Source organism: Nyctereutes procyonoides, unplaced genomic scaffold (assembly GCF_905146905.1).
Source record: "Nyctereutes procyonoides isolate TBG_1078 unplaced genomic scaffold, NYPRO_anot_genome, whole genome shotgun sequence".
Classification (NCBI taxonomy): domain Eukaryota; kingdom Metazoa; phylum Chordata; class Mammalia; order Carnivora; family Canidae; genus Nyctereutes; species Nyctereutes procyonoides.
Genome location: NW_026575140.1, coordinates 76,513,302 through 76,539,032, shown reverse-complemented (window position 1 = coordinate 76,539,032; position 25,731 = coordinate 76,513,302). Strand labels below are relative to the sequence as shown.

Here is a 25,731-nt window from a genome sequence, read left to right as displayed (position 1 = left end):
TTCCAAAAAGCAAAATCTCTAGTAACTGTTCACAGTTCCCAGCACACAGCATTGCTGTTCCTACTGTCTGTACCTTTACTCCTGTTAGGACCTCTGCCTGGAGCTCACCTTCACTCCCCAGACACACACTGGGTTTACCTGAACCTTTCCTGTAAGACTTAGCTGAGTGATCACTTCCTCCAGGCTGCCTTCTGTGATCTTACTGGCTCTGTTAGCTATCCTGCTTTGGTGTTTCACTGATAATACACTGGGAATCATTCTAACATTGCATGAAATAATACCCTAGTTTAATTTGCTATATCTGGATTTCCCACCAGACCAGGAATTCCCTGAGGCAGATGATCCAGGTCTTGTTCAACTCTCTAACCCCACAATCATGGTGCCTGGCCCATAATATGAGCCCAATAAATGTTTGTGGAAAGAATGAACAGAAAGTAAGAGGATAAAGACCTCTCAGATGTAGAAGCCCGCATTATCAGAAGCTTTGGATCCATACTGTGAAATGTATTTGTTCGTAATTAAATTTTGCTTGAAGTAACAGTAAAGCGTGACAGCCCCTGTCGGGTGCTCGCGGCCTGGTCACAGAGGCAGATGGCCCAGACTGCACAGGAGTGCCTGGCCAAAGTGGAAACGAACACTGACTAATCCACAGTGTGGACCAACCGTCCCAGGTCCCCGGCAGGTGCAAGGGCATGGGGGAGGGTTATAAACAGACAGGTGATAGGTGCTGGGATAAGTCTGATCAGAGCAGGGAAAGCTTCTCAGAGGAGCTGAGGTTTTAACAGGATGCGTGGAGAAAGCATGAGTCACTGAAACACCCCCCGTCTTGCTTTCCCAGCGTCTAGTGTTTCAGGGCCAGCATGTTAATCATGGCTGTTGGCTCCAGTGTGCTGATTCCTGGCTGGGCGGCCTCCCCGCCCAGGAGCGAGGTTTGTATATACCACCGGTGCCTTTAGGAACTTACTGGAAAGTGGAAGCAAGAATAGATTGCTGGCAGAGTCAGAGTTGAGAAACAGATGGAGTGGGAGAAGGCAGCGAGCGCTAGGAGAGCTCAGCGGTTCTACTTAACACTGTCATCACGCTCCTAAAGTCAAAAGCCTTCCACAGCGCACAGCCTCTCCTCGGGCATGGACCCCCTCGGCCCCTGCAAGGGGGAGCCAGCTAATCACTGTCCCCTTCTCTTCACACAGGACCACACAGGAGCCACCTAGACAGATGGCTTTCATACCGAGAGTCTCTTGACACTTGAGTCTCTGAGCCTCAGCTGGGTCCCAGCAATAAGACCAAATCCAGTGAGACCCAGTCGAACTCCCCTTGCAAACTCTGGGTTGATGAAACACTAACTCTGGTGTCACTCATAGCTAATCCACTGTAATAGATAAATTATAGTTGATAAATGCAAACGAACAACTTTTCCTGGCTCTAGACCTAGAGAGGGGACTGGTAAGCTGGAAGGGAGCACCTCTGAAGACATGTAAATTTTGACCCAACTGCTCTGCCTTTTGGTTCTGACCTGAAAGTAATCATTTTTTGGATTCGGGGGCATGGCTACCCTTGCATATCTCCTGATGGCACAGTGAGATGCAGGGCAACTCCTTTTGAACAAGGAAAGGGTGGATAGGTCTAGCCTGGGAGGCAAAGAGGCAGAGGTCACGAGTGCCACGGACGTAGGTACAGAAAGAAAAGAGACTGGCATCACGATCCCATCAAGGGGGAGTGTATTTATTCTCAGACGATGGTCAACTCATCTTTCTTGAGAAGCTTCCCTAAGCTGAGCACTATGCTATGTGCTGAAGCTATGCAGTGTTGCACACTGAACATACTTGACTAGCACATGAAGTCTGACCAAAATGACATTCGAGCACTTTCTATTTCAGAGGCACATTCACCTACATTCATGCAAATACAATGAAACCATCTCCACAGACTTATTTATTGTAAATAGCAACTTCACGAGACCATGTGCGAGCTGACCTTTATGCCCTTCCCAGAAAATACGAAGTGACTCATCAGGTTTGCACGGCTGAGGCCTGGAACAGTAAGCGTGCCATTTACTCTTCCTGTGACATTCATTGACTAGACCTAGCAGAGTCTGGAGACAGTGATGAAAGCAGAGCGGGCAAACAGACACGACATAGAAGAGGGATGGAAGAGGCATCTGATAAATTTTGCAATTTATCAAAACACAAGCTCGGGAGAGGCACTTTGCAATTTATCAAAATACGAGCTCGAGCGCCTCATTTTTAAAAACATTTGCTATCTCATTCAATTATCATTAAAAACACTGTAAAGAAGGCCCACTGTCAGCATTTTACAGTGGAAAAAACAGGAATTCAGGAAAGTGAAGTTGCCCAAATTTTCACAGCTGAGATGTGAAATCTAGATAAATCTCACTGCCCAGCTCATGTTCTTTATAAAAATAAAGCTGACCTTTATGACTGCTTCCTATGAGCAAGATTACCAGGCTAAACATTTTAATTTAATCCCTGTGAAATCAGCACCATGTTTACCTCCATTTCTCCGACAAGGAAACCAAGGTACTGGAGTTGGGTGACTTGCCCCCACTGGTCCTCCCCAAGCCAGCAGGAAGTGCCAGATCCGAACTGAGCCAGAGCCTGCGTCCCTACCCCTATCCCACACTGCCCCTCCCTGGAGCAAGGCTTCCTCATGCTACAGGGATGGGATTACAGAACTCAAACCAGCACTCTGAGGACTGGATTCTGGGGCCCCTCCTCCCACCCAGAGGGACCGGGAAAGAGGGTCCCATGTACGGGCGATGAGTCCACTTACAAAATTCCCTTCTCTCCTTAACAATATTGCATCAAATGTTTGAATTGATGCATTATTGAAGTAACCGTGGCTCAGTATCCATACAAAGTTGGGCTGCAGACTTTATAATTGCTGACCTCCTTTGATGAAGACACACTGGGCCACCATTTGCCTCTGTTCCTGATCATGCTTTCTGGCCTCCCCTGGGAGTTTCTCCGACTCTCAGCAATCAATCTGATTTGATTAGGGAGAGGCTTCCTCTGCAAGCATCCCTCTGAGACACTATCTAAAGTCCCATATTCAGGTTTCCAGTCTTGGCTCTCTCCAGAGAAACCAGAGAACCGGGATAATCAGGCTGGGCCCCCTGAGAAGAGAGAGAGAGAGAAGAAAACAGCCCCAGATTCCACCCCACCCCCACCCATTGCTCACCCCCGACTCTCTCTAAGATGTCTCACACTTTCATTCCCACCGTGCCAGACAGCAAACTTCCTGTTCTCTAAGGATTTGGTGAGTCAATACCACTGGCCTCTTTTCCATCCTTGAAAGGGGACCCTGATTTTCACAGCCTGGTAGTGTATTTATGTTCCTTTGAAGCCCGATCGTGAGCTTGTGTTCTTCAAGATAAAGGTATTTAATTTCCTTGGAATTTACCGACTACCTTTTTGTCCGACAATTGTTCTGCAAAGCCTTCAGTAACCCAATCCCCTTGAACTGGGGTGCTGGCATTTGTGAGAGGCTAACGAGATTTCTTTTTATAGGGGCTGAGTGAGAGAATAAATAAAATAAGTGTTACTGAAAAGAAAGGGCAGGAGGAAATGAAAGAGCTTGGAGTCAAGCCTTCCACACACTCTACCATTTCACCTTTTAGCTATGGATGAAGGTAGATGGTCACCAAGCTACAGGCAGGGAAAGAAACCAGGGAGGTAGAGCAAAGGGGTAATGTTGTGGTTCTTACTAGAGCCAAGGGAGACCTAGCAAAATGACTCAGGATTGGTGGCACCATCCCAATGTTAAGAGTTCTTCTCTGGAACTTGGCAGTGATGTCTGAGCCGTAATACTGGATTAGAAGTAGGGGTAGCACCGGATCCCTTTCTTTGAAATTTCTCGCATTTTAATAGGATAACAAAGTGGAGAAGGATTATGTTAGCTACTGCGCACTGGCTGGTACACGCTGCAGATCTTCCTCGACTTACGATGGGGTTATGTCCCAGTAAACTCATTGACAGTGGAAAATACCCTAAGTGGAAAATGCACTTAATACACTTAAACTACTGAACATGATGGCTTAGCCTAGCCCACCTGACACGGGCTCGGGACACAGACACTAGCCTATGGTTGGGGAAAATCGTGTCGCACTAAGCCTAGTTTGTAACAAAGTGCTGACCGTCGTGTCATTGGTCAAACACCGTGTTGCAAGTGGACGCCGGAACGGCTGTATGGCTGTATGGGTACAGAAGGGCTGTCAGCGTTATCGGTTGTTGACGCTGGTCATCTTGAGGTGACCGGGAGCTCTGTGGCTGCCCAGCATCACAGGAGGGGATCATCCTGCACATGGCCAGCCTGGGAAAAGATCCAAATCCCAAATTCCAAGTATACTGTATACTCAACGCATACTGCTTGCGCACCATCACAAAATTGAAGAATTTTGTCAGGGACCAGCTGTACTTGAAAGCAAAGTGCCTACAGCCACTGTCGGTTTCAGAAAGTCTCCGACCAAGGACTTCCTCCAGTTCCCTTCACCTCCATCCCTCTCTGCCTGTTCCACATTCTCCTCCTTCCTTTGGGTGCCTGTGAAAGCCACGGACTCACACCACGAAAAGAAAGATCACCTAGGAGCTGCTTTGGAAAGCAAATTAATACGACTGCCCTTTGTTCGGTTTGAGGCACACACACACATAAAGGTTCTTGTGGTTCCCTTCCTGGCAACCATTTAAAGACTTAAAGGAAGAGATCTTTCAGGTCACGCAGGTCCCGTCCTTCTGCCACAGGAGGGGCTCCCTTGAGCAGTAAGTCACATTCTGTGAAGTCTGATGGCTAATTTGCCAGAGAGAGGCCAAGCAATGGTGCCTCTCGTTCCAAGCTAGTGCTTCTTGCTTGGCTTGGAGGAGGTGACGCGGACTTTCGCTTGGCTGGGAAGCCTTCTCGCCTCTCTGAGTAATGTTTGCTTGGGCTTTGGCCATGGCAGCAATGGGGCCACTGCATTAAACTGGCACGAGCTGCCGTGGCTGGGATGGGAGCCGAAGCCCTGGCTCTTATGGTGATTTGCATAGTCCCAGACACAGAGGGCCCTTTGGACGTGCCTGCGTATTAATACAGCTCATCCTTCTCTTCCGAAGGACAGCTGCACTGAGGCAAGTTGACTCAGGCTAGTTGATAGAACCCTAGCACCTTCTGAAACATTTGGGACCTGGGCAGGATGACTTCGCTATTTATTTTTCCCTTTCATCTGCTCCATTCCCTTTTCTGTGCCAGGGAACATTTGGTCCCCAAGTGCAGAGTAGAGCCTCCTGTTATTACCTCCCATCTTCCCTGGGAGCCTGAACTCCCGTCTGCCTCCCCTCTCCATCCCTCCTGAGCTCTGGGGTCAGATCAGTCCTCCTCAGCCTCTGCAGACTTGGGCAGGGTTTTTGAAGCCAATCACTCAGCAAAAATTCTAACTTTTCTACAAACTACCCAATGTCTACCTCAAGCTCCCGTTTCCACCTGATTGCCAAAAATATAGAGACTTTCTCAGTCATTTCAGGTTTAAATTCAGCTAAATGCAGTGTTTCCTCTGTTCTTGCTTTACCCCTGGATATATTTTGGGTCTGGGGAGAGGAGGGAGATTATGTGTCATGGGGGTGGGTTAGGTGTCAGGTCTTCATAGCTGGATTCCACTTAAGATTTCCAATATTTGTGGGACTCAGGGACACGTAGGCCTGTCTCTGGACCCTCCCTGCCCTGGGTCACCAAGTCCCATATCTCCTGCCCCCTCTTCACCTTCGCATGACACCTATTTCTGGGGCTTTCCAAACTCCAGAAGCAAGCAAAAATCTCTTCACCTCTTAGAATCCCTGACTAATGTAGGAGTTCTATCTGCTACTGTCTTGTGTCCCAGCAGGGCACAAAGCTCCTTCTCAGGGACCCTCCACATTCAAATATATCTTTTTTTTTTTTTAAATCTAGTTTGCAGACCAGGTGGCCTGGGTCTTCTATTATTTCTCTACTCTCTAACTTCTAGTGCCAGCTTCATGCCAAGTTTCCTTTAGGTATTAGCCTTCTATATTGCAAAATACTCTTCTGGCAAATCAAAAACCTTGACTTCTAAGAATACTGTCTCTGCTGAGTTGTAAGAACTGTTGGAACTTAAAGTCAGTAATTTGATTCTTTGTTCCTTCAAGGGCAAGGACTGTCCCCGGAGACCACGCATGCCAGTGACAGTTCAGAATTCCATCGCCAGCACCTGCTTTCATCATGCCACATCTTAGCCCAGCACCTCTGAAGTCTGTAGCCAACACTCTTGAACCTAGTTCAGGGTGCTATTGGTGTGCCAAGGCATAGGCAATGCTCTGAGATGTTTATGGAGCATCTTCCTGGGACACCAATTTTACTTAGAGTTGAGGTGGAGAAAGCATTCTTGCTAAATAAACATGCCTATGTTATGTCGTTAAGTTGCAAAATTCCTATGTGTTTTTAGGATAAAACAGAAGACCAAGGACATTCCAAGCATGGTGGGCTGTTTTAAACTATGCCCCCAGACCCCCAAGAGTGTAGGCTTGGTCTCTGCTACTATTAATTCCTTCCATGGAAAAGCTTGGGACATGGTCGTTTGCAGTCCAAATGCCTCCACCTACTTTTCAATGATCTCTGAACTCCAACCTCATCCTACTTATTCAAACCGATTTCTGAATGGAGCAGTTATGCTCTACACCATTCCCAAAGCAGTGAGTCCTGATAGATGCTTCAAGGTTCAGGCCAAATGTCCCTAAAGTCTTCTTTGACTGGCTCAGAATTAATCACTTCCTCCCATGGGCTTCATAAACACTTCCTTTATGTTCGTGTAAAGCATTCCTACAGTGCAACCGTTGTAGTGATGATTTGTGCCTCTCTCTAGGTTCTAAACCTCTTGAGGACGGGCCATGTCTTAGTCCTTTTCATACCCTGGGAATCCCCAGCACAGTGCCTGATCTGAGGTGGGTTACAACGTATGTTGGATGCAATGGAGCTACGGGAACACTTTCTATGCCACCAGCCGGGGTGTCAGGGTTCCTGCTTGGGAGACAGCAGACACAGGAAGTGATACCAGTCTGCAGGTCCTTGAGATGACTGCCTACTCCATTCATTCATTCATTCATTCATTTGTTCATTTGTTCATCCTTTCAACAAACACAGATGTCAGATGATAATGCTGGTTACTGAAATACAAAAATAGATGAGACAGTCTCTATGTTTGAGTTTTTTATAGACCATGGGGGACAGATGTCAACAGATGCAAAACAGACATCATAAGTGTTAATTTTACAAGAGCCATCTAGACTTGGGGAGCACGTGATGAGTGGGCATACCTGCGGCTGTGGACACTGTTCAGACCTCTCGCTGTGCCTTGATTGTCCCTTTAGGCCTACATTTGGGGATAAAATTAGTTCTCATTTCTTTTGTGCTAGTCACTTTTGCAGAGGGTTTATTTAACATGATTTTCGATCTTCACGATAGCCCTGGGAGGTGACATGATTATTATCATCTCTATTTCCCAGAGAAGGAAACTGAGGCTCAGAGACATTTCGTAGTGTGTGTAACAAGGTCATTTATGGGGTGGTGTCCATTCAAACCAATGCCCATGATCCTGAACCCTAAAAAAACTTCCCAAGGTAGGAGAACCAGGCTAGTGGCTGATGGTAGAACAAAGAGGCAGGCAGGAGAGTAAAAGTCTGATGAGCTCCCTTCTTGGGGTCGGGGGTGGGGGGGAGAGGGGGGGAAGGGCGAGACAAAGTCCGCTGGACTTCAGGTGACACCTAGAGTGGGAGACAGATGATCTAGACTGGGGACCGCGGAAGGCATCAGTAAGGCACTCAGATCCTGTATCATCCCCGCACTCGCCAATTTTGCTGCCCTCCAACTTTTTCTCTAAAGGATTAGCAGGATGCATGCATAAACAAAGCAAAGACACACGTGCACAAAAAAGGAAGGCCCTGGGGCTGGGTTTAGGGGACAGGGATGAAAGGGGAAGCTGGAAACAGAGGAGCAACTGAGCAGTGAGCCTCAAGGGGAAGTGTGCTCCAAGAGATCAAACGGGGATCTGAGTTACAAACCCAGGGAAAGCTGGGGAAGCCCACAGCTAGTGGGAAGTAGGACAGGAGGGGGAGGCATAGCTGACACAGCCTGCCACTGGCCTGGGGGGGGGCAATGCAGGAGTCTGTGGGGGTGGGGGTGGGCTGCACCATCTGAGCCCTTGCCCTTGGTCCCTCCTGCTGTGATCCAGCCACCCTCATCGACATCCGTGGGGTCAGCTGCTCAGAGGCAGGAATGACTTGGCAGGGTGGAGAGCTCAGGGGTGAAGTTGCTCACGCAGGTCACCGAAGCAGTTTCATTGGGCACTTTGCTAATGTGACCCAGGAGAACACTGCCAGTGGGAGCTTTGGACAAATACCAGCCAGTAGCTTCAGTCACACCCCCCACAAATATTTACCGGGTCTCTGCTATGTGCGGGGCTCTGTAGGAGAAGCGAGGGACCTAGAAACAAATGAGACTGGTCCCCTGGCTGAGGTCCATGGCTGAGGAGCCATCTGCCAAACAGAGGAGACCAGGAGCTGCCAGGTAGTGCTTTTGGTGCTCGTCCACAGGCACAGAAGGCACCCGACCCACTGGGGAAGGGTGGGGTGGAGGGGGATGAAGGGCTTCTAGGAAGAGAAATACCTGGACATTTCACTCATCTGTCAGGTGGAATCAAGGTCCTTCTGTTCTGGGGCCCAGATCCACTTGTGTTTCTACTTTAGATTATTCCAGATCAAAAGCCACTACCATTCCCTCCACCTGCTTGGTCAGATGGCTTTCTTTCCCATCCCTCTGAAGTTCCTTGTTATCACAGAACAACATTAGCAGATGTTAACTTATCAATTATCTCATTTTGTTTTGACTATTCCAAGGCCGGATTCAGATTGTTTTTAATTCATGTGTCCTTTTGCGGGGAGGGGGTGGTGCAGGAGCATTTTGCAACCGACACCTTCCCCAGTACAAACCCTCTGTACAGCTCAGCTCTTGCCTTGGGAATCTTGCTCTGCTCTCCCTGCACCTCACAGACTCCCCATCCCCCTGCACCCCACAGAGCCCCCTCCCCCCTGCACCACACAGAACCTGTGTCCCCCCTGCACTGCACAGAGCCCCCGCCGCCTGCACTGCACAGAACCCGTCCCCCTGCACCGCACAGAGCCCCCGCCCCCCTGCACCGCACAGAACCCGTGTCCCCCCTGCACCGCACAGAGCCCACGTCCCCCCTGCACCGCACAGAGCCCATGTCCCCCCTGCATCGCACAGAGCCTCTGCCTCCCCTGCACCGCACAGAGCCCCCATCCCCCCTGCATCGCACAGAGTCCGCGCCCCCCTGCACCGCACAGAACCTGTGTCCCTCCTGCACCGCACAAAGCCCCCGCCGCCTCAGCACCGCACAGAGTCCCCACCCACCCACCCCAGCACGGATTTCTGCTGCATCGTCCTCAAGGTGTCATCGCCTGCAATACCTGCTCTGACCCTCCCCACCTGCTCAGGTCCTGAACATCTTCAGCATCTACTTCAGTCTACCGAATGCACAAAAGGTTGCCGATACCCTCATTTCTTTTCTTCTAAACAGAGTGAGTCTCCTCCACACTTGATCTTTGGGGAGTGGAGAGCCAAGACATGTGTGGCCCCCTGGGTTCCTGCGAGGGAAGGGGCAGCACTTCCTCCAAACTACAAAGGGCCATTAAAGTACCCATAGGTCCATATTCCCGAGACCTTTCCCTGCAGGACAGAGATCCACACAGAGACACTTGGAAACACAAAGTCACTCATTCACTGTCTCATCACAGATAATCATTCATGCTGAGCAGAGAGGGAAGGAAGTACACGGTATTATTCATTTCTCTCCTCCGCCGCCTTCCTAGGGGACAGCGTGTGTAGGTAAATTTGTTACATATTTTAGCAAGACTGCAATAGATTACTAGTGTGACCATATGATTTATTGTCCAAACCAGGACATTATGAGACTTAAAGGGGGTTCTAAAAATAACTAATAGGCATTAAACTGATCTACAACAGATGTAGCCTGGGACTATCCTGAGCAAACCTGCTACAAAAAAATCCTGGGTGCTCAGGGACCCTCAATACTCCTCAATCACACATATCCGTCAGTGACTGTTTTCTATCCAGTGTGATTTAAACTCCATTCATTCACTCATTCATTCATTCAATAAAATATCCACGTGCCAGGCCCTGCGGGCAGCCCTGCAAAAAAGACAAACCCTGCCCTCATGAAGCGTACATTCTGATAGAAGAGATGGAAAGTAAACAAATAAATGAAGAGAACACAGTGTATTAGGGAGTGATGAGGCCTGACAAGAAAACCAAAGCAGAGCTCAGGTGATGGGGGAGATGGGTGAGGGGAGGGATGACTTCTCTGGGGGAGCCTCCTCAGGGAGGCCAGGAGGAGGGAACAGGTGTACAGGCCCCGAGGTGGGAGCAGGCTGGGAGGCCTGGAGGAATAGAACAGAACAGAAAAGGAAGAGGCTTAGGAAGAAACATATTAGGTAGGAGCTTGAGGCCACAGAAGACGAGATGGGAAGGCTTTGAAGGTTCATGTAGGGGAATGCTATGATTTAGTTGCATCATAAAAATCAACCTGGGAGCACCCTGGTTGCTCAGTCAGTTGAATATCCGACTCTTGATTGCAGCTCAGTCATGCTGGGATCGAGCCCCACATCAGGCCCTGCACTGGGTATGGAGTCTGCTTGGGATTCTCTCTCTCCCTCTCCCTCGGCCCTCCCCCTACTCCTCCACCCCCCAGTCTCATGCTCACTTGTTCTCTAACAAAAGAAAAGAAAAGAAAAGAAAAGAAAAGAAAAGAAAAGAAAAAGAACCACTCTGACTATTGGTGGAGAAGATTCTGTCAAGGAGAAAGAATGGGAGGGCGGGGCAGTCTGTGGTTGGGAAGTGATGGGGACATGGGCCTGGGGAAGAGGCTGCGGAACTCAGGAACCATGGTGAATATGGCATCTCCAGGACTCGTGAGCAGGTGGGCACTGGGTGCTTCCAACCTGCCAAGACTCTGGGCCACGACCAGCCCTCAGCCCAGCCGCACCCAGCCCTAAGTTCCTTCCAAGGCTTGCTCTTCATGTGTTTGAGCAATCATCACCCGGACTCAACACCAGGAGCCAGCTGCTGTACTCTAGAGCAGGAGGGGGAAGCCCTGAACCCCCTTACCTTTGGCTCTGTGATCTTCCTCCTTGGGGCACTTGCCACCTTCCCACCATTTGCGCTTCAGAATTTCTAGGCGGTTGTTCTCCTGCAGCTGGAGGATGGCCAGGTCAAACTCATCCCGGAAAACTGAACCTGTGAGGTCACGGGAGAGCCCAGAACACAGGGCGTGAGTGCTCTCGTATGCATCACTCTGCTCCTTTCCCCACTACACCTCCTTGCCACTTTGCCCACTGGACATCAGGAGAGAGAGACAGATGTGGCGGGGTCCCCGCAGGAGCATGGCTCTCCACCTGGCTTGTTCTGAGGACCATCCATGGAGTGGAGGGAGTTCTGGCTTCACACAGGGCACTCAGCCCTTCTACTTTCCTTCTCTCTACGATGACTGGCATGTTCAGCCCATGGCCAAGAACTCAGTGTGGGTCAAGGGACAGCTTCTCAGGTACCGGTGGAGGCTCGCTTCCCCACCACTTCCTACTGAGGTTAACCAACCTGCTCACTGACACTCGGGAAGCTGGTCACGAGGCTTCCCCTCTGCCTCCCAGAGGCCAAGGTGGGAAATCTCCTGTGACATAAACCTCTCACTGAGTCAGCTGTCTTCTACTCTATCTAAATTAACTCCCCAGGCACTTGTAACTCTTACTACATTAGACCTGACTGCTCTTTACCCAGAGCAGCCCCCAGTGAGAGAAGAGCCACCCCAGAGTGGGACAGAAGCCACCTCTCTTCCATCTGGGCCCAGAATCCAGATACCAGTGACCCAAACCTTCCCACCTGCCTGCCGAGTGTCCGACAACCCCCTGTCCCCATCCATCACCCTGTGTGCACCACTCCTCCCCCCTCCTCAAACAGAAGGCTTCTATTCAGTGCAATTCTTTTTTAATTTTTCTAATGGAATATGGTCAAGGAGCTTTGGTTCTGGAATTTAGGTTTAATCACAAAAATAGGCTTAAATGAAACCGTGGAAAGCTCAATGCCCCAGCAAGGGCTGAGGCCGGAGATCATAAAGAAAAAGCTGCCAAGAGGCTGGAAACCAACTAAGCTGCTCAGTTTTCTTGCTCAAGCTCTGTGAAGGCCTGATGTGGACAGATGCCTCCGGGGAAAAGGCTAGGGCGAGGGAACCGAGGCAGATGCTTGGAACAAAGATTTGTGCTCTCAGACTTTAATATGTATGGGAATGACCTGGGGATCTGATTGACCTGCAGACTCTGATTCTGTGGGTCTCGGGTACGGCCTGAGATTGTGCATTTCTAACTAGCTCCAAGGGGATGCCCTGCCTCTCAGCCATAAGCTGGACTTTGACAGGCGAGGGAGCAGAGCAGCTCCCAGATCTCTTTGGACTCTGACAGCCTATGACTCCACAGATGGAACCTTCCCTACTTGAAATCTAACTACGCCTGGCCATGCAAACCTCCAAGCCTGCAGCACAGAACGTGTCTATGCAAGCGACATGAGTGAACATCAAGAGTGCCTCATGTATAGTAGGTACTCAGTACGCATCTGCGGTGCATGGCTACTTGAATGAACAGATGGTGCTAGGTGGTGAGACTAATGAACAGCCCAGGTTTACAGACAACTGTCCAGCCCAGCCAGGCATTTCAAGCAGTTTTCAAGGCATTTCAGCCCAACCTCAACAGCACACCAGGGGCCCCATGAAAGAATTATTCTGTTGACGGCCATGTTTGCCCACTTTGCTCCTAAACCACTTGACTAATTTTCCATCTCATTCCTCGTTCTGTTCCTCTTCATTTCCCTGGGTCCAAGCACATGGCTTATTCTCCGGATATGCCCTTACTGCCACTTAAAAAGGACACACATGCTATCTTTCCTGGACATAACCTCAGCCAATGTCAATTCCGTCTCATCAGTGGATTGTGTGATGCTCTTCCCAGCCTGATCCGAGAACCCGGGCAGGCACACAGCTCACTTTCCCACCTATCCTGTCTTGCTGAGCCGGTGCGAACATGGTCTGGTAAGTGCCCCATTGAATCTGGAGACAGGCAGTCTAGGCTCAAACCTGGCTCCTCTACTGACTCAGTGTGACCCTGAACAAGAAGGTTGTCACCTCTAAATCTCAATGCTGTCCTCTAGAGTGGGAAGGACCACATCTACATTGCAGGTGGGTTGACATGTGAAAATAGCACCATGCCTGATACAGAAGAAATACATTTCCTTCCCTTTTTCTTTCGTTATTGATTAAAAAAAACGTCTAGAGTTGGTCTGCTTTCGTTCCACTCTTTATAGGTTCATGCCATGGAAACTTTTGGAGCATTTGAGATTTCAGGTCAATGTCTTAAATTGCTGGATCATGATCAAGGTGCATCTTGAGTTTGTCTTGTGGCTCACTCCACTATCTTGAAACAAAATGTAAGCCAACAAATTTCTCATAGAGGTCCATAATCTGTATATTAACAAATAGCAACAAAATATGATCATAAGAAGAGACTGTGTGGGTTTACAAGTCCCCCAAGTGAGACCTCTGGCTTACAGAGCTGCTAGTGTCAGAATTCAGAGTTCGAGAATGAACTGTATCATTATCTATGCTCATTGATTCGGTTTCCCATCAGTCTTTTAGAAGTCATCTGCTGGGGACACCTGGGCGGCTCAGTCATTGAGCATCTATCTGCCTTTGGTTCAGGGCATGATCCCGGACTCCCAGGATCAAGTTCCCATGGGGAGCCTGCTTCTCCCTCTGCCTATGTCTCTGCCTCTCTCTCTGTGCCTCTCATGAATAAATAAAAATACTAAAAAAATAAGAAGTCATTTGCTTTTATCAAATAACACAGGGGAGTATGGAATAGATGGGGAGGTCACTCATGTTCCCTCTAAACAGCCTAAGTGTGAGACACTGTAGTAAGGCACCTGACTGGTTATTAGGTTTACCCCTCAATTACCCTATGAGGTAGGGATTAAAAACCTAATTTTACAGACGGGATAACTGAGATTCAGAGAGCTTAAATGATCTGAGGTCCCACAGCCCACAACCAGGCACATTCCCAGGTCTGCCTGACTCCAAACCCATACTTTTCACACTCTACGGGCATAGTGAAGCCTAAAGAGCTCTGAATGAGGTAAAGATCAAGAGAAGGAGACCCTAAGATAACAGCAAAGATGTACATGCTATTTATCAATTTCCCCATATGGCCTGGTGGCTTCCATTCCTGCTTCTCCTTCTGCTGCCTTGTATAGCACAACCTCATAGAAAAACAGCATTGGGCGAGGATGGCCCTATAGAGAGTGGCTCTCAGCGGTGGGTGGGGGCAAGAGTACATATCCCAGGCACCTGGAGAACATTTACAGATTCCTGCTCCAATCCAATAAGCAGTTCAGTGGGCTTCCCCTCACCTTCTGTTGGAGGTACCATTACCATTAGGGGGAGGCCCAAAGTGTGACTACCTTTTAGGAAAGCACAGCTGGGAGACCCTTCTGGAAGCCAAGCATCCATCTACTGCGCTATAACTGCCTGGATGGCACACAGTCACCTGAATAGAGAGTTCTATTGCTCGTTCCCAATGACTTATGCTGATTTAGAGGAGATGGGTCCACGAGACCCAAAAATGATCTGAAAGCCACCTCTTCTCATCATGCCAATTTCCTTTTGTAATAATTATACCTTTCACCAGGGACACTGATAGCAGAACTAAGTTTGGCCATCTCTTCCTCCTTCTTCCCACTGCTAGCGGAGAGGTCCATCAGCAGAGAAATGGGCAAGGGGCAGGAAACAGAAGAGGGTAGAACAAAAGCCCCAAAGTACCTACCAAGAGATCAACGTGCTCTTGAGTAAGTAATCAATTAAAAACTAATCAATTGCCCTTCAATAATTAAAGATCAAGAACCAATCACTGATTAGTGAAAGTAGGTGGGTTTGCCTTTTTTTTTTTTTTAACCTGGCGGCTGCCCACCTAAAGTCACTGCTAACTGGTTCTAGAATCTGACAAATTCAGTGCTGCATTCAGTAGTTCCAGCTACTCTGACCCCACCTGGATGGAGCTCCCCAAAGAGGCTGTCCCTCTCCTGCATACCAACTGGCATGCCGATCCCGTAGCCCTTGGTGTCCAGCAGCCCTCCAATCTGAGTGAGGTTGCAGTTTCGCTGCCGGTAGTACTCATTCATGGTGGATTCCAGAAGGAAGGCATAGTTGGAATTCAACACCCTGGCTATTCCCTCTTCTGTGCTCTTCACAAACACACTTGGTTGCTTAGAATACATGTAATTCCACATGCGTTGGTAGGTCTGATAGCGGGAATTCTGGGAAAAGAACATGAGGAAGCTGAATTAGAACAAGAGAAAGGAAAGGGCGGTTTTAAAAAGGGAAGAGCCAAAGTGGGCCTTAAAAATCCTGGCCCTTTTGTTCCTTGATCCCCTTGTGATATTCAGTAACCTTTTCCCTTCCATCTTTCAACAGCTGCTGTATCATGGCAGGAGGAGGAGTGCCTTTGATGCCTTTCACAGAAAGGCAAGGAAAGAACAGGGTCCTAGGGTACTGCAAACTCTGCCTACTGGTTTGAGAATTGCTTTCACCCCGTCCACCCTAGAGAAGTCTTCCACCACCAACCTCCAGGTTCTGACAGAATAAAAACAGAGAGTCCAGTTGTGTCTTTCACTGTCTCTCAAGTTGGAAGCAATGAATTCAGGCTCATCAGGACTCTTAAGAGACACCATCTGAAGGAGGAGTGCCAGCTATTTACTGTGGACTCTAAACCAACTTATCAATCACATGTCCAGGGCTGGCCTCTATTTTTACAAATAAAAACAAAACCGAGAGAATTCTGGGGTTGGGGGGCTGTCTATCCACACCTGTGTTTGCACGATGCCTTCAGTGGTTGCATGTCAACGGGCACTGACACTTGTATGGAAAATGGAAAACTGCAGACCTTGAATTTGTTTCATGTCCTAGGGAGTAGGTTGGTTAGAGACCTATGAAATCCAGGGTAAATCTGCTTCCTCAGAGATCATGAAACTTATTATTATTATTATTATTATTATTATTATTATTATCTTGCTTTGTCTAAGTGCTACCTATAAAATTTAACTCACATAACCAAGTTTAAATGTGCACACTAGCCTCATCCTATTTGATGGAATGAATAAAAGTGCAGGTTAGATTCACCCCGTTTACATACATGTTTTCCTAATACCCTTTAGAACAAATGTGAAACTATGACCATCAAAAAATAGTTTTGCCACATTGTACCGAAAATCATCTCAAGTGCCCCTCATAGTTCTTGGACAACACTTTGGGACAGGCTGATATTAACCCAGAGTGCTCTCAGAACCCCATTCCAGGGGTATTTTGCAGAGCGAGGGATAAATGTGCCCCAAGTGAACCTCCAAACTAGATGTTCGAAAGGGATCATGGGATGAGGATCGATGTTTTTATCTCTGGAGGACACCTTCTCAACATTATTCTGCCCAATTGCCCCACGTTGGTGAGCAACCCGATGGGTTTACTTGGAAGAAGGTCATGCTGGAGCCTCCGTGAATTGTGCCATACTCAATGGCGGTCTGGTCAGCCAGGTCATCCACCGACTCAATGGGCACATCCATGCGCTGCACAGTCAGGAAGGCCGCCAGGTTGGCCGTGTAGGATGAGATGATGATCAGCGTGAATGCCCACCTACATAGGAAAAGACCAGGAAAGCATCATTGCCTGAGCACCCTCAGGAGTCTTAGCCCCCATCCCCAGTCCTGTAGCGACAGAGGAGGTACCAGGTGGCCCTCTTCCCCAGCTCAGTAGGGGAAGAGAAAGGAGGCAGGGCATATGATGTCAACAGAAATGAACAGAGATTGTGAGGGTTGCCTGAAAGAAGACCATTAATTTTCTCATTTCTTAGTGGAGGTGATTATTGGGTTGATGTTCAAAAGAGGTATGTCCGTGTCCATGAGACCATCTCAGAGACTGTGAGGAATGCGTTAGTGAATGAGCTAAGGGTGCCAGCTCTGGGGGCTCTGTTTAGAGCCAGGGCTGGTTGGCTGCCCCTGTGCCCCTGTCTTCTCACGACAGAGCCAACCATCAGGTGAGCATCGCCATGTACTGAGCACTTGCCATGAGCCACACACACTATCTCATGTACTCCCTACAACTAAGGGTGGTAAAATTCTTTCCCCAGTTTTGCCAGTGAGGAAACAGGGGTTCATAGAAGCAAAGTAACTTGCCAAGTAACACATGGATAAATCCATATTTTATTTTATTTATTTTATTTTATTTTATTTTAAATATGGATTTTTTAAAAAATTTTATTTATTTATGATAGTCACACAGAGAAAGAGAGAGAGGCAGAGACACAGGCAGAGAGAGAAGCAGGCTCCATGCACCGGGAGCCCGATGTGGGATTCGATCCCGGGTCCCCAGGATCACGCCCTGGGCCAAAGGCAGGCGCCAAACCGCTGCGCCACCCAGGGATCCCCTAAATCCATATTTTAATACCAGTTAGTTCTACCAACAGGAAACTCTTACAGATGAACTGGTGACAAGCACCTCTGAACTTCTGAGAAGTTGGAATTAGAAACTACTCTTGCAATGGGCAAGCTATTTCAAAATAGAAGAGTGTTTTATTGGGTAGAGCAAACTCATTTAAAATGAGAATAATTTTGCAACTCAGGCAGTATATATATATATATGCTAAAGCCATTACAACTAGTTTGTTCACTTAAGTAGGTTAAATAAGCCTTCTACCATCTGGTCAGCAGTGTGGATCTGCATCCCAATCCATTCGTTTATAGGGGTTCAAAGACATATCCAAGCATAATTGAGGCTGGATAATCACAAATTCTGAATCAGTGGAGTCTGAATTAATGAGGCTTTACTCATTATGAAGACATTGTCAACTAAAGCGTAGCATTTGCCATAGGATTCAGAGGCCGTCAGCTTCCAGGGGATTTTTCAGAGCAGGAAGGCCCATTGTCGCCTGTCACTGTGTCCAAGGTCCCCTTTGGGCTGCCTCACAGATGCGGAGTGACAGGGTCATCTACCAACTCAATGGGTATGTCCAGATGCCAGACCACCAGTGAGGTGACCTGGTTTTAGTTCTGGCCTTCTTCCACTCCACCTGTGAGACCTTAGGGGAAAAGCCACATACCTCCTCCAGCTCTTCTGCTTGGGGATAAAATGCCTGCTCTGCCTGTCTTTGGAGAATTATGAGATCAAATGAGAGAGTATGTCATTGGTGACTAATAATCTGTAAAGGACCGGATGAATGTGAGATACAGAGAAATATAGAGACAGACCCTCACACTGAATATAAGATAAAAAGCATCTGGCTGGGCCCCTGGGGGCTCAGTGGTTGAGCATCTGCCTTTGGCTCAGGTCTTGATCCCGGGGTCCTGGGATCGAGTCCTGTATCAGGCTCCCTGCTTCTCCCTCTGTGTCTCTCCCTCTCTGTCTCTCATGAATAAGTAAATAAAATCTTAAAAAATAAAATAAAAGCATCTGGCCACCTTTCCTATTTGTGACCTGAAAATGCTACGTATCCTTCCATCCTTCAGACCTCTCCCTGCTCCTGCCTCCGCTCATACTCTCTGCTGGAAGTTCTTGTGACCATCTCCCAGGGGAGGCCAGGGAGGTGGGGGGGGCACCCCCAGGCAGAGGCCAGCATTCTGAAGCAGCTGAGCTACTCAGGCTCCTGCCGTGCGCGTTCAAGAGCCCTGGGTCTGGACCTGACCTTGGAGTTGGCTGGGGAGGTTCCCTCAGCCCCATGGCTACACTCAGGCATCTGTCCCGCCCTGGGTGGCCTTGTGGTGCTTTATACCACTGGTCATAAAAGAACAGGTCAGAGAGCGAAGCAGCTGGGGCAAGCCTATCATCTCCGCTGAGAAAAGCAAATCACCTGCTCTCTCCAGAGGGGTCAGGGGAGCCTTGCTCCTGTGTCAAAGGGGCATTATCAGCTGTCTGGCTGGCATTCGTTAGCAACATGGCATCCTCCATCACTTGCTCTGGGTGAAGAATCTAAGGTAGGCTGGCATGGCCCTCACTTCCGGTCTCCGACTCCTTTAGGGAGCCGATCAAATCGAGGCCTTGATTTGACAATTGAGAACACCAAGAGGCAGAGAGGCTCCCTAATAACTCAAGCCACCCCCCCCCCACAACACACACACATAAAGGAGGCCCCACCATGCCCCCAGGACAGCTATTTAGAGCCCAGCTGGTGAGCCAGGGCAGGGAGCCTGCAGGACAGGTGTCCCTCCCTGGTGCTCATGCAGGCATTCTCTGGAGGGAATTCCTGGGTGTTGGGGAGCTGACAGGTGGATGAAGCAGGCAGTGGGGCCTCTGTGCAGTGCGTGGGAGCACAGCCCTCTGGAAGGAAAGGCCCCAGGTAGAACGAGCTCAGAGTCTACAGCTGACTTCTGCTGCCTTGCAGGGCTTCTGTCCAGACTTCCAGGATTTTGAGGGAACTCTGCGATTTTTCTCACCAAGACTGTCCCTTTTTCTGGGGAACATTAAAACCCAGTTCTTCCCATTGATCCACTTGGTGATTTCTGAGCACCATCTATCTGGTGATGGGTGATCACCTTGCCCAGATGTTTTAAATTCTACTGTATTTATCATTTATCAGAGAAAACAAAAAGCCCAGCTGGGTTGGGGTCACAGTCCCAGCTGCATTTTTACCTCCCCATTAGCCTCAGTCCAGTGTCCTTCTGGTAACTATCCAAACGCTGGTGCCCAAAGGTGGAAACACCACTTTTCCTTTATCCTTTGGCTTACACAGGCTGAGACGGAGGCGAAGGAAGCAAGGTCGTAAGTCCCATAGGCTGTGACAGCCAAACCCAGCAGTGGGTTTTTTAAGTAAGGCCGGGGAACTGGAACTCTGCAAACTTGCCTGTCTCTGCCATATACATACATACAAATATGCGTGCGTGTGTGTGTGTGTGTGTGTGTGTGTGTGTTCATTTCTCCCTATAATGGTCTAACAGCAATGATTAGTCCACATATTTATGTAGCACTTTCAAGTTCTCAAATTGCTTTCCCACACATCGAATCACTCGACCGTATTCTTTTCGCTCTGGATGAGCCAAGAGGAGAAGGGAGTTTCAGGCCGAGGCTGGCTGACGGCCCCAGGTGGGGATCGCTCCTGAGATCCTGTCCGACTCTGAGCCACTAAGAGTTTGCATTTGCCCACACCTGCCGAGGTGGACAGGTCCCGTGAGGAGGCCCCAGAGCCAGGCGCCGAGGGACAAGTTCAAGAAAGCTGGTAGACATGGCCAGATGTGACAGCCAGGTTTAGAGTCTTCCAGCAGGCACTTCCCGCTGCACATTCATATTTGCATAAATCTGCATATGCCTTGGCAGGCCCAAGCCGCTCAACCTCAGGTCATTTTCAGGTCAGGGGGTTATAATCACTTTGCTGAGTGCCTCCAAGGCTGTTTTCTGCATCTCCTTTCCTGCCCTGGCTCTCCTCTGTCTCCAGACCTCTGAAGCAGAGGGAAAGGGAAATGGGATTAAGATGGCACAAAGTGTCCCCAAGCCAGTGCTCCCAAGCCTTCTGGAGCTGGCCAAATGCAGCCCAGCTCCCTGTTGGTCTGGTTTGAAAGGCAGAGCTCTGGGTGCGGTTCCTGTCCACCTGCAGCTGGAGCAGAGCTTATCTGAGGACCCCCTTGGTGTCCCCACCCCACTGGGCTTGGCCCCTTCTCTGCCCCAGATCTTACCAGACGCCACTGACGCAGCGGGTAGATAAGGCTCGGGGGGCGATGGTGGAACCCTGCTGCATGAACCCCCCAACAGGAAACCAGAGGCTGTTGCCAAGGGAGTACTGATTCACCAGGAGGTTGCAGCGGCCCTGGGCGCACGGGTGGGGGCTGTACCACTCGTAGGGGGTTAACCTGCGGGAGAAACGGAACAGAGACCAGTGCCACGGAAGGTGGGCGTGAAGGAAAGTGCTGGGGAGAGTAGGAGGGTCTCTCCTTTCTGGCCTCACCTCTGTATTTCAGTACCTGGCATGTGGCCTGGGTCCAGCTGCTTTCCTTTGCTGGACTGGGATGCTCCCAACCAAAAAATGAGGGGCCTGGACAACCTTGGCAGGTTTTCAACCATTTTTGTTTTTTTTTTAATCAAACATCCCCAACATCTCTATTTCTCCAAAATGGATCACGACATGGAACTCCAAATACAAAATAGATCAAAGTACAGGCCCTTGGCCAGGATGTGTCAGGGGTAGATGGCCATGAAACGGCATCTTCTGCCACCCTCAGGCCCCGAAAGGATCTGAGGGCCCCACAGAACCAGTTTGAGAATCCTCATCCCAGAACAGTGGTTCTCAAACTTTTAGCCTAGGTCAGAATCCTCAAGGAGGTTTGTTAAAACACAGACTGCTGGGCTCGGCGCCTGAAGTTTCTGATTCAGGAAAGTCTGCGTGAGGTCTATGAATCTGCAGCTTCTTTGGTAATGTCAAGTCCCCCGGCCCAGGGTCCACACCGAGAAACACTGGCCTAGATACTCCCTCGGGCAGTGGGTCTCAATGCTGTTTGTGTTTCACTCACCTGGGAGCTCTTAAAGCAATGTTGACGACACGATGCCACCCCCAGAGGTTCTGGTTTCATTTGTCCAGGAGGGGCCTGGGCATTTGTGTTTTTTAAGGCTCCTCAGGTAAGGGTTGAGAAGGGCTGCTCTAAGCTCCCCACCCCCTCCCTCCCGCCGTCCCTCTCTGATGTCCAGAATGTCCTTTCTTCCTGCCCACCAGACACATGCCTTCCCTCCTCTGTTCAGCGGCCCTGGCCTGTCACCACGCGAAGCCTCCCAGCTCTGATGAGACAGAGGTGTATGCGTGTGTGGTGAGCAGGGCAGGCACCGTGTGCTCACACGCTGCTATTCTCATCACCGGTCTTCCGGACCCTCCCCTCGGCCTAGTCTGTTGTTCCAGACCTGTTGTTCTACAGTGGCTCGCCCACATCTCCACTGCCGCCTCTCGTTCCTGAATATGACGGCAGTGTGTCATCGTTGGCCCGTGTCCTGAGATGGGCTCCTTCTCTCTGTGGCCTACCGAGCTGGCTTGTCCTCGGTGGTTTCCAAGCCTACAAGCTCTTGGAAGTGAGCTTCAAAGATACAGATTCCCCGGCCCCGGCCCTAGAGGTGCTGAGAGAGGCTCAGATCTGGGAATTCAAATTTTTACAAGCTCCCTGTGTGACTCTGATATCAGCCGGCTTGGGAACGGCTGCCTTAGCTGAATGGTTTCCAAACAGTTTTTCCCCTCCAGAATCTTACCCAGAAGTACCATAGATCAAGAGATAAAAAGTGGAGCTGGTCTGGATGAAGATGAGTTGAGGCCCCTGAGCTCTGGCTGCCCAGCCTCTTTACCACTCCTCCAAAGTCTCTGGCACCTCCAGGAGCCTTCTTACCCCATGGAACCCTGTTTGAAAACCAGTAGCTACCTGAGGTAGGTAAATTATCCTAGATTCACATATCATATATATATATATATATATATATATATATGATATAATGTAGATATAGATATATAGATATACATAGGTGGCCTTTTTTCGGTTAATCCTTCTGTTAATGCTGGATTTGGGGTGGGGGGCTGTGTGTGTGTGTGTGTGTGTGTGTGTGTGTGTGTAGAGCAGGGAAGAAGGGCTGTTTAGGGCCCCAGGGCCAGTGGGAAAGCTTCAGGCTGCGGCAGGCACGGTGAAGCAGGCTTGTGTGTCTGTATATCTAGGAACCAAGCCCTCAGACCATGTCCAGGGCCCTCAAGGTCCCCCAAGAGCTGTGCCTAGCTACACACCGGGGCTCAGTCAAAGAGGGCAAGAGGGAATTACCGAGCAGTGGAGCCAGGGCTCAGGCAGGCAGCTTCCTAAAAGCAGCAGCAGACAGTGCGGTGAAGTGGGGAGGGAAAGTGTCATAGAGCGTGCCAGCCTCCTGCGTGTCTCGCTCGTTGTCACTGACAACAGATACTTGACAGTGGCAATGCCTCCAGGCCCAAGGGGGTAGGTGGCACCTGAGCGGCCCACGCAGCAGCCTCTGAAGACTACCAGCTTGTAAGCAAGGCCTTGTTCTGTTTGGCTGGATCTCATGGGCTCAGCTGACTTCCCTGAGCTTGGCTCTGACCTCCACTGGAAGAGGCACAGACCGGGTGGTATGATGCTCCCTGGCCCGGCTGGGAGCTGCCCTGTGGGCTAGACACCTCGTGGTTCCCTGGGGTTCTGTGGTCTAACTAGAGAGAGCACACACTCTCCTTGAGCCATTGGGCAGACACGCTCCTGGGGAAGACCTCGCTCCGCAGAGGTGGGACAGGTGGGAATCATCTGGGCCCAACTGTGGCCCCGAGGCAAAGGGGACTGCTATGGAGACATCTAGAACCGAGTCCCTGCCAGCTCTCTTGAAGCTCATCCTGTGGTCCTCTGCTCCCAAGCCACAGCCCTTTCTGGTCCTCCACTACGGTCTGCTGAACACGGAGCAGGCTGCGGGGATTCTGTATGTGTGACCCGACCCACGAGGGCTTGTTCTGTGTCTGGACGGTAAGCCGGCTCTCCTGCAGCCCGGGCTGACCCGGTGGCCCAGCCTCAGAGAGAGACGACCCCGTGCCTGCACGCTGATGGGAGGCGGCGGCCACGGGAAGCCCGGAGGTTCTTCTGTAGGCCCAGGGACAGTTTCTGTTTCCGGGGGGAAGGGAGGGCTTAATTGTTCCCCAGCCCTGATCTGGACCAGTTGTCTCAACACGACTTGCAGATGCCTCGTTCCATCCCGCCCCCCTGTCCTGTGCCACCCTCCATGGTTCCCATTCAACAAAGCAGCTGTATTTTCCCTGGCAGATCCGGGCTGGGGTTGGGCCAGGCCCCCTTCAGAGGAAACCTTCTCCCTTGCCCAGGCTGCAAGGCCTCCGGTCCTTGTCACTCAGCACTCTGTGGCAGATCCTGGCAAGGTCCCATGCCAGGGCAGCCAAACGCACAGTACTCAATCAGAGTGGTCTTCCTGCCACCCTCCTCCCTCTCCTCTGTCTCCCAAGGACCCCACACAAGCAGGGGCCCAGAGGTTGGGGAATGGGAGGGGGAAGAGGCAGGGGGTAGAGAAGTAAATTCAGGCCGGTCTGTCTACACCTGTGCATGGTAAGGAGCGTGTGTGCAGGGCGGGGGGACCAGGTAGGGCAGAGAGCAGGTGGGTCCCAAGTCCCTGTCCCCCCCTCCCCCAGGGGGGCCCCAAGGTCTTCTGAACCCGCCCCTCCAGCGCCCCACCCCACCCCTCCCATGCAGTTCTCAGAGGTGGACGCGAGGTGGCGGTGCGAGGACAGGGAAGGGGAGAGCTCACCGAGCCACTAGGAAGAGGACGCAGCTGACGGCCAGATAGGCTAGAAGCATGAAGAGCCAGACGCCCGGAGAAAATGGGTCCAGGAAGGAGAAATAGCCAGGTTTGCGTCCCTGGAAATGAAGACAAAAAACCAGATTCACCGTACCCGCTCAGCCAGGATGGCCCCTGGGCAGGCCGGGGAGGGCCAGAGTAGGTTCGGGGGTGCGGGTCCGGCCCCAGATGGCCTGGCCCCCCGGGGTCTGGGTGACTGGTATAAATGGCCCTGGGCTAAAGGTGCAGAGGGGCTGCCCCGACACCTAGCTAGCCCTGATCGCAGCACCCAAACAAAGTGACAGCTGGGGCCACCTCACTTCCTAGGTTGAAGGAGGCTTGGTGCTGGGCAAGCGAGCAGCGCCCATTAGGCGCTGCCCTGTGTGCCCCCCACCCCCACCCCACCCTGGGGACGGCGTGGTGACACCCAGGGGCACCTTAGAGCCCTGGTGTCCGGGCGGTGGAGTACGCAGCAGGGCTCTTAGACACTCACGTCCTTCTCACGAGGATGCTAACTAACGTTCCAGGCGCCTTGGTTTTTTTTTTCTTTGCAGGGTGATCACACACAGTGAGATTTCTCACATAAACCTCAACACGGTGCCGTAAGGCAGATTATTATTTTCATTTTACTAGTGAAGAAACCGAGAGCCTAGGGCAGTCGAGAGATGTGTCCAAGTTCGCGCAGCCAGTAAGCAGGAGAGCTGGGGCTCCAATGCACGTCTTCTGACACAAAGCTCAGGGCTCGTGCCATCACGTTGTGGGGAAACATGGTCTGTTCCCCAGTGCACGGGGGGTGCCTGGCCAGAGTCATGGGAACCAAAGGATGGAGCCAGGAGCAGGAGCCATCAAGCCCCCAGACATTTTCTGGAGGAAAGTGAAATGGAATGAGCAGGATGGAGTTCAGTAACCCACTCTGTCCACGGTTGTGTGCTCTTGGGCAAGTGCACGCCCTTCTCTGGCCTTGGCTGGAGCCACCTGAGATCAACGGGGACACACCGGTGGCTTATACAGACAGCCCTCACACATCTTGCCTGTTTAGCCTGCATTGTATTCGTTGCTAACATAAAATGATTGGGAGATTTTATATAAAATCCAAATTTCTGGCTTCTTTCACAAAACGGGGTGGTCTGGAAACTCTGAGCCTAAGTCACCAACCAGCTGGAGCCCCCTCCACATACGGCCTGCTCTCTCCAGCTCTTCTCTCCATCCTTCCGCACCCCACCGTTTCTCAGGGCAAATGGACATGAATCCTAGTGCCCTGTCACTCACGACTA

At 50.4% G+C, this 25,731-nt stretch overlaps 1 protein-coding gene across 2 annotated transcripts in view; it reads right to left on the bottom strand.

Moving 5' to 3' along the window:
- The window catches only part of GRIK4 (glutamate ionotropic receptor kainate type subunit 4), a 421,461-nt gene that overhangs the window by 9,877 nt on the left and 385,853 nt on the right, over window positions 1-25,731 (bottom strand). For both annotated transcript variants that reach the window (XM_055306214.1, XM_055306215.1), the window contains 5 exons: window positions 24,428-24,537; window positions 20,836-21,009; window positions 16,645-16,810; window positions 15,216-15,441; window positions 11,200-11,328 (listed from right to left, as the gene is read on the bottom strand). In XM_055306214.1, the coding sequence (XP_055162189.1) occupies window positions 11,200-11,328; window positions 15,216-15,441; window positions 16,645-16,810; window positions 20,836-21,009; window positions 24,428-24,537 (805 nt within the window). The remainder of the gene's footprint in view (window positions 1-11,199; window positions 11,329-15,215; window positions 15,442-16,644; window positions 16,811-20,835; window positions 21,010-24,427; window positions 24,538-25,731) is intronic.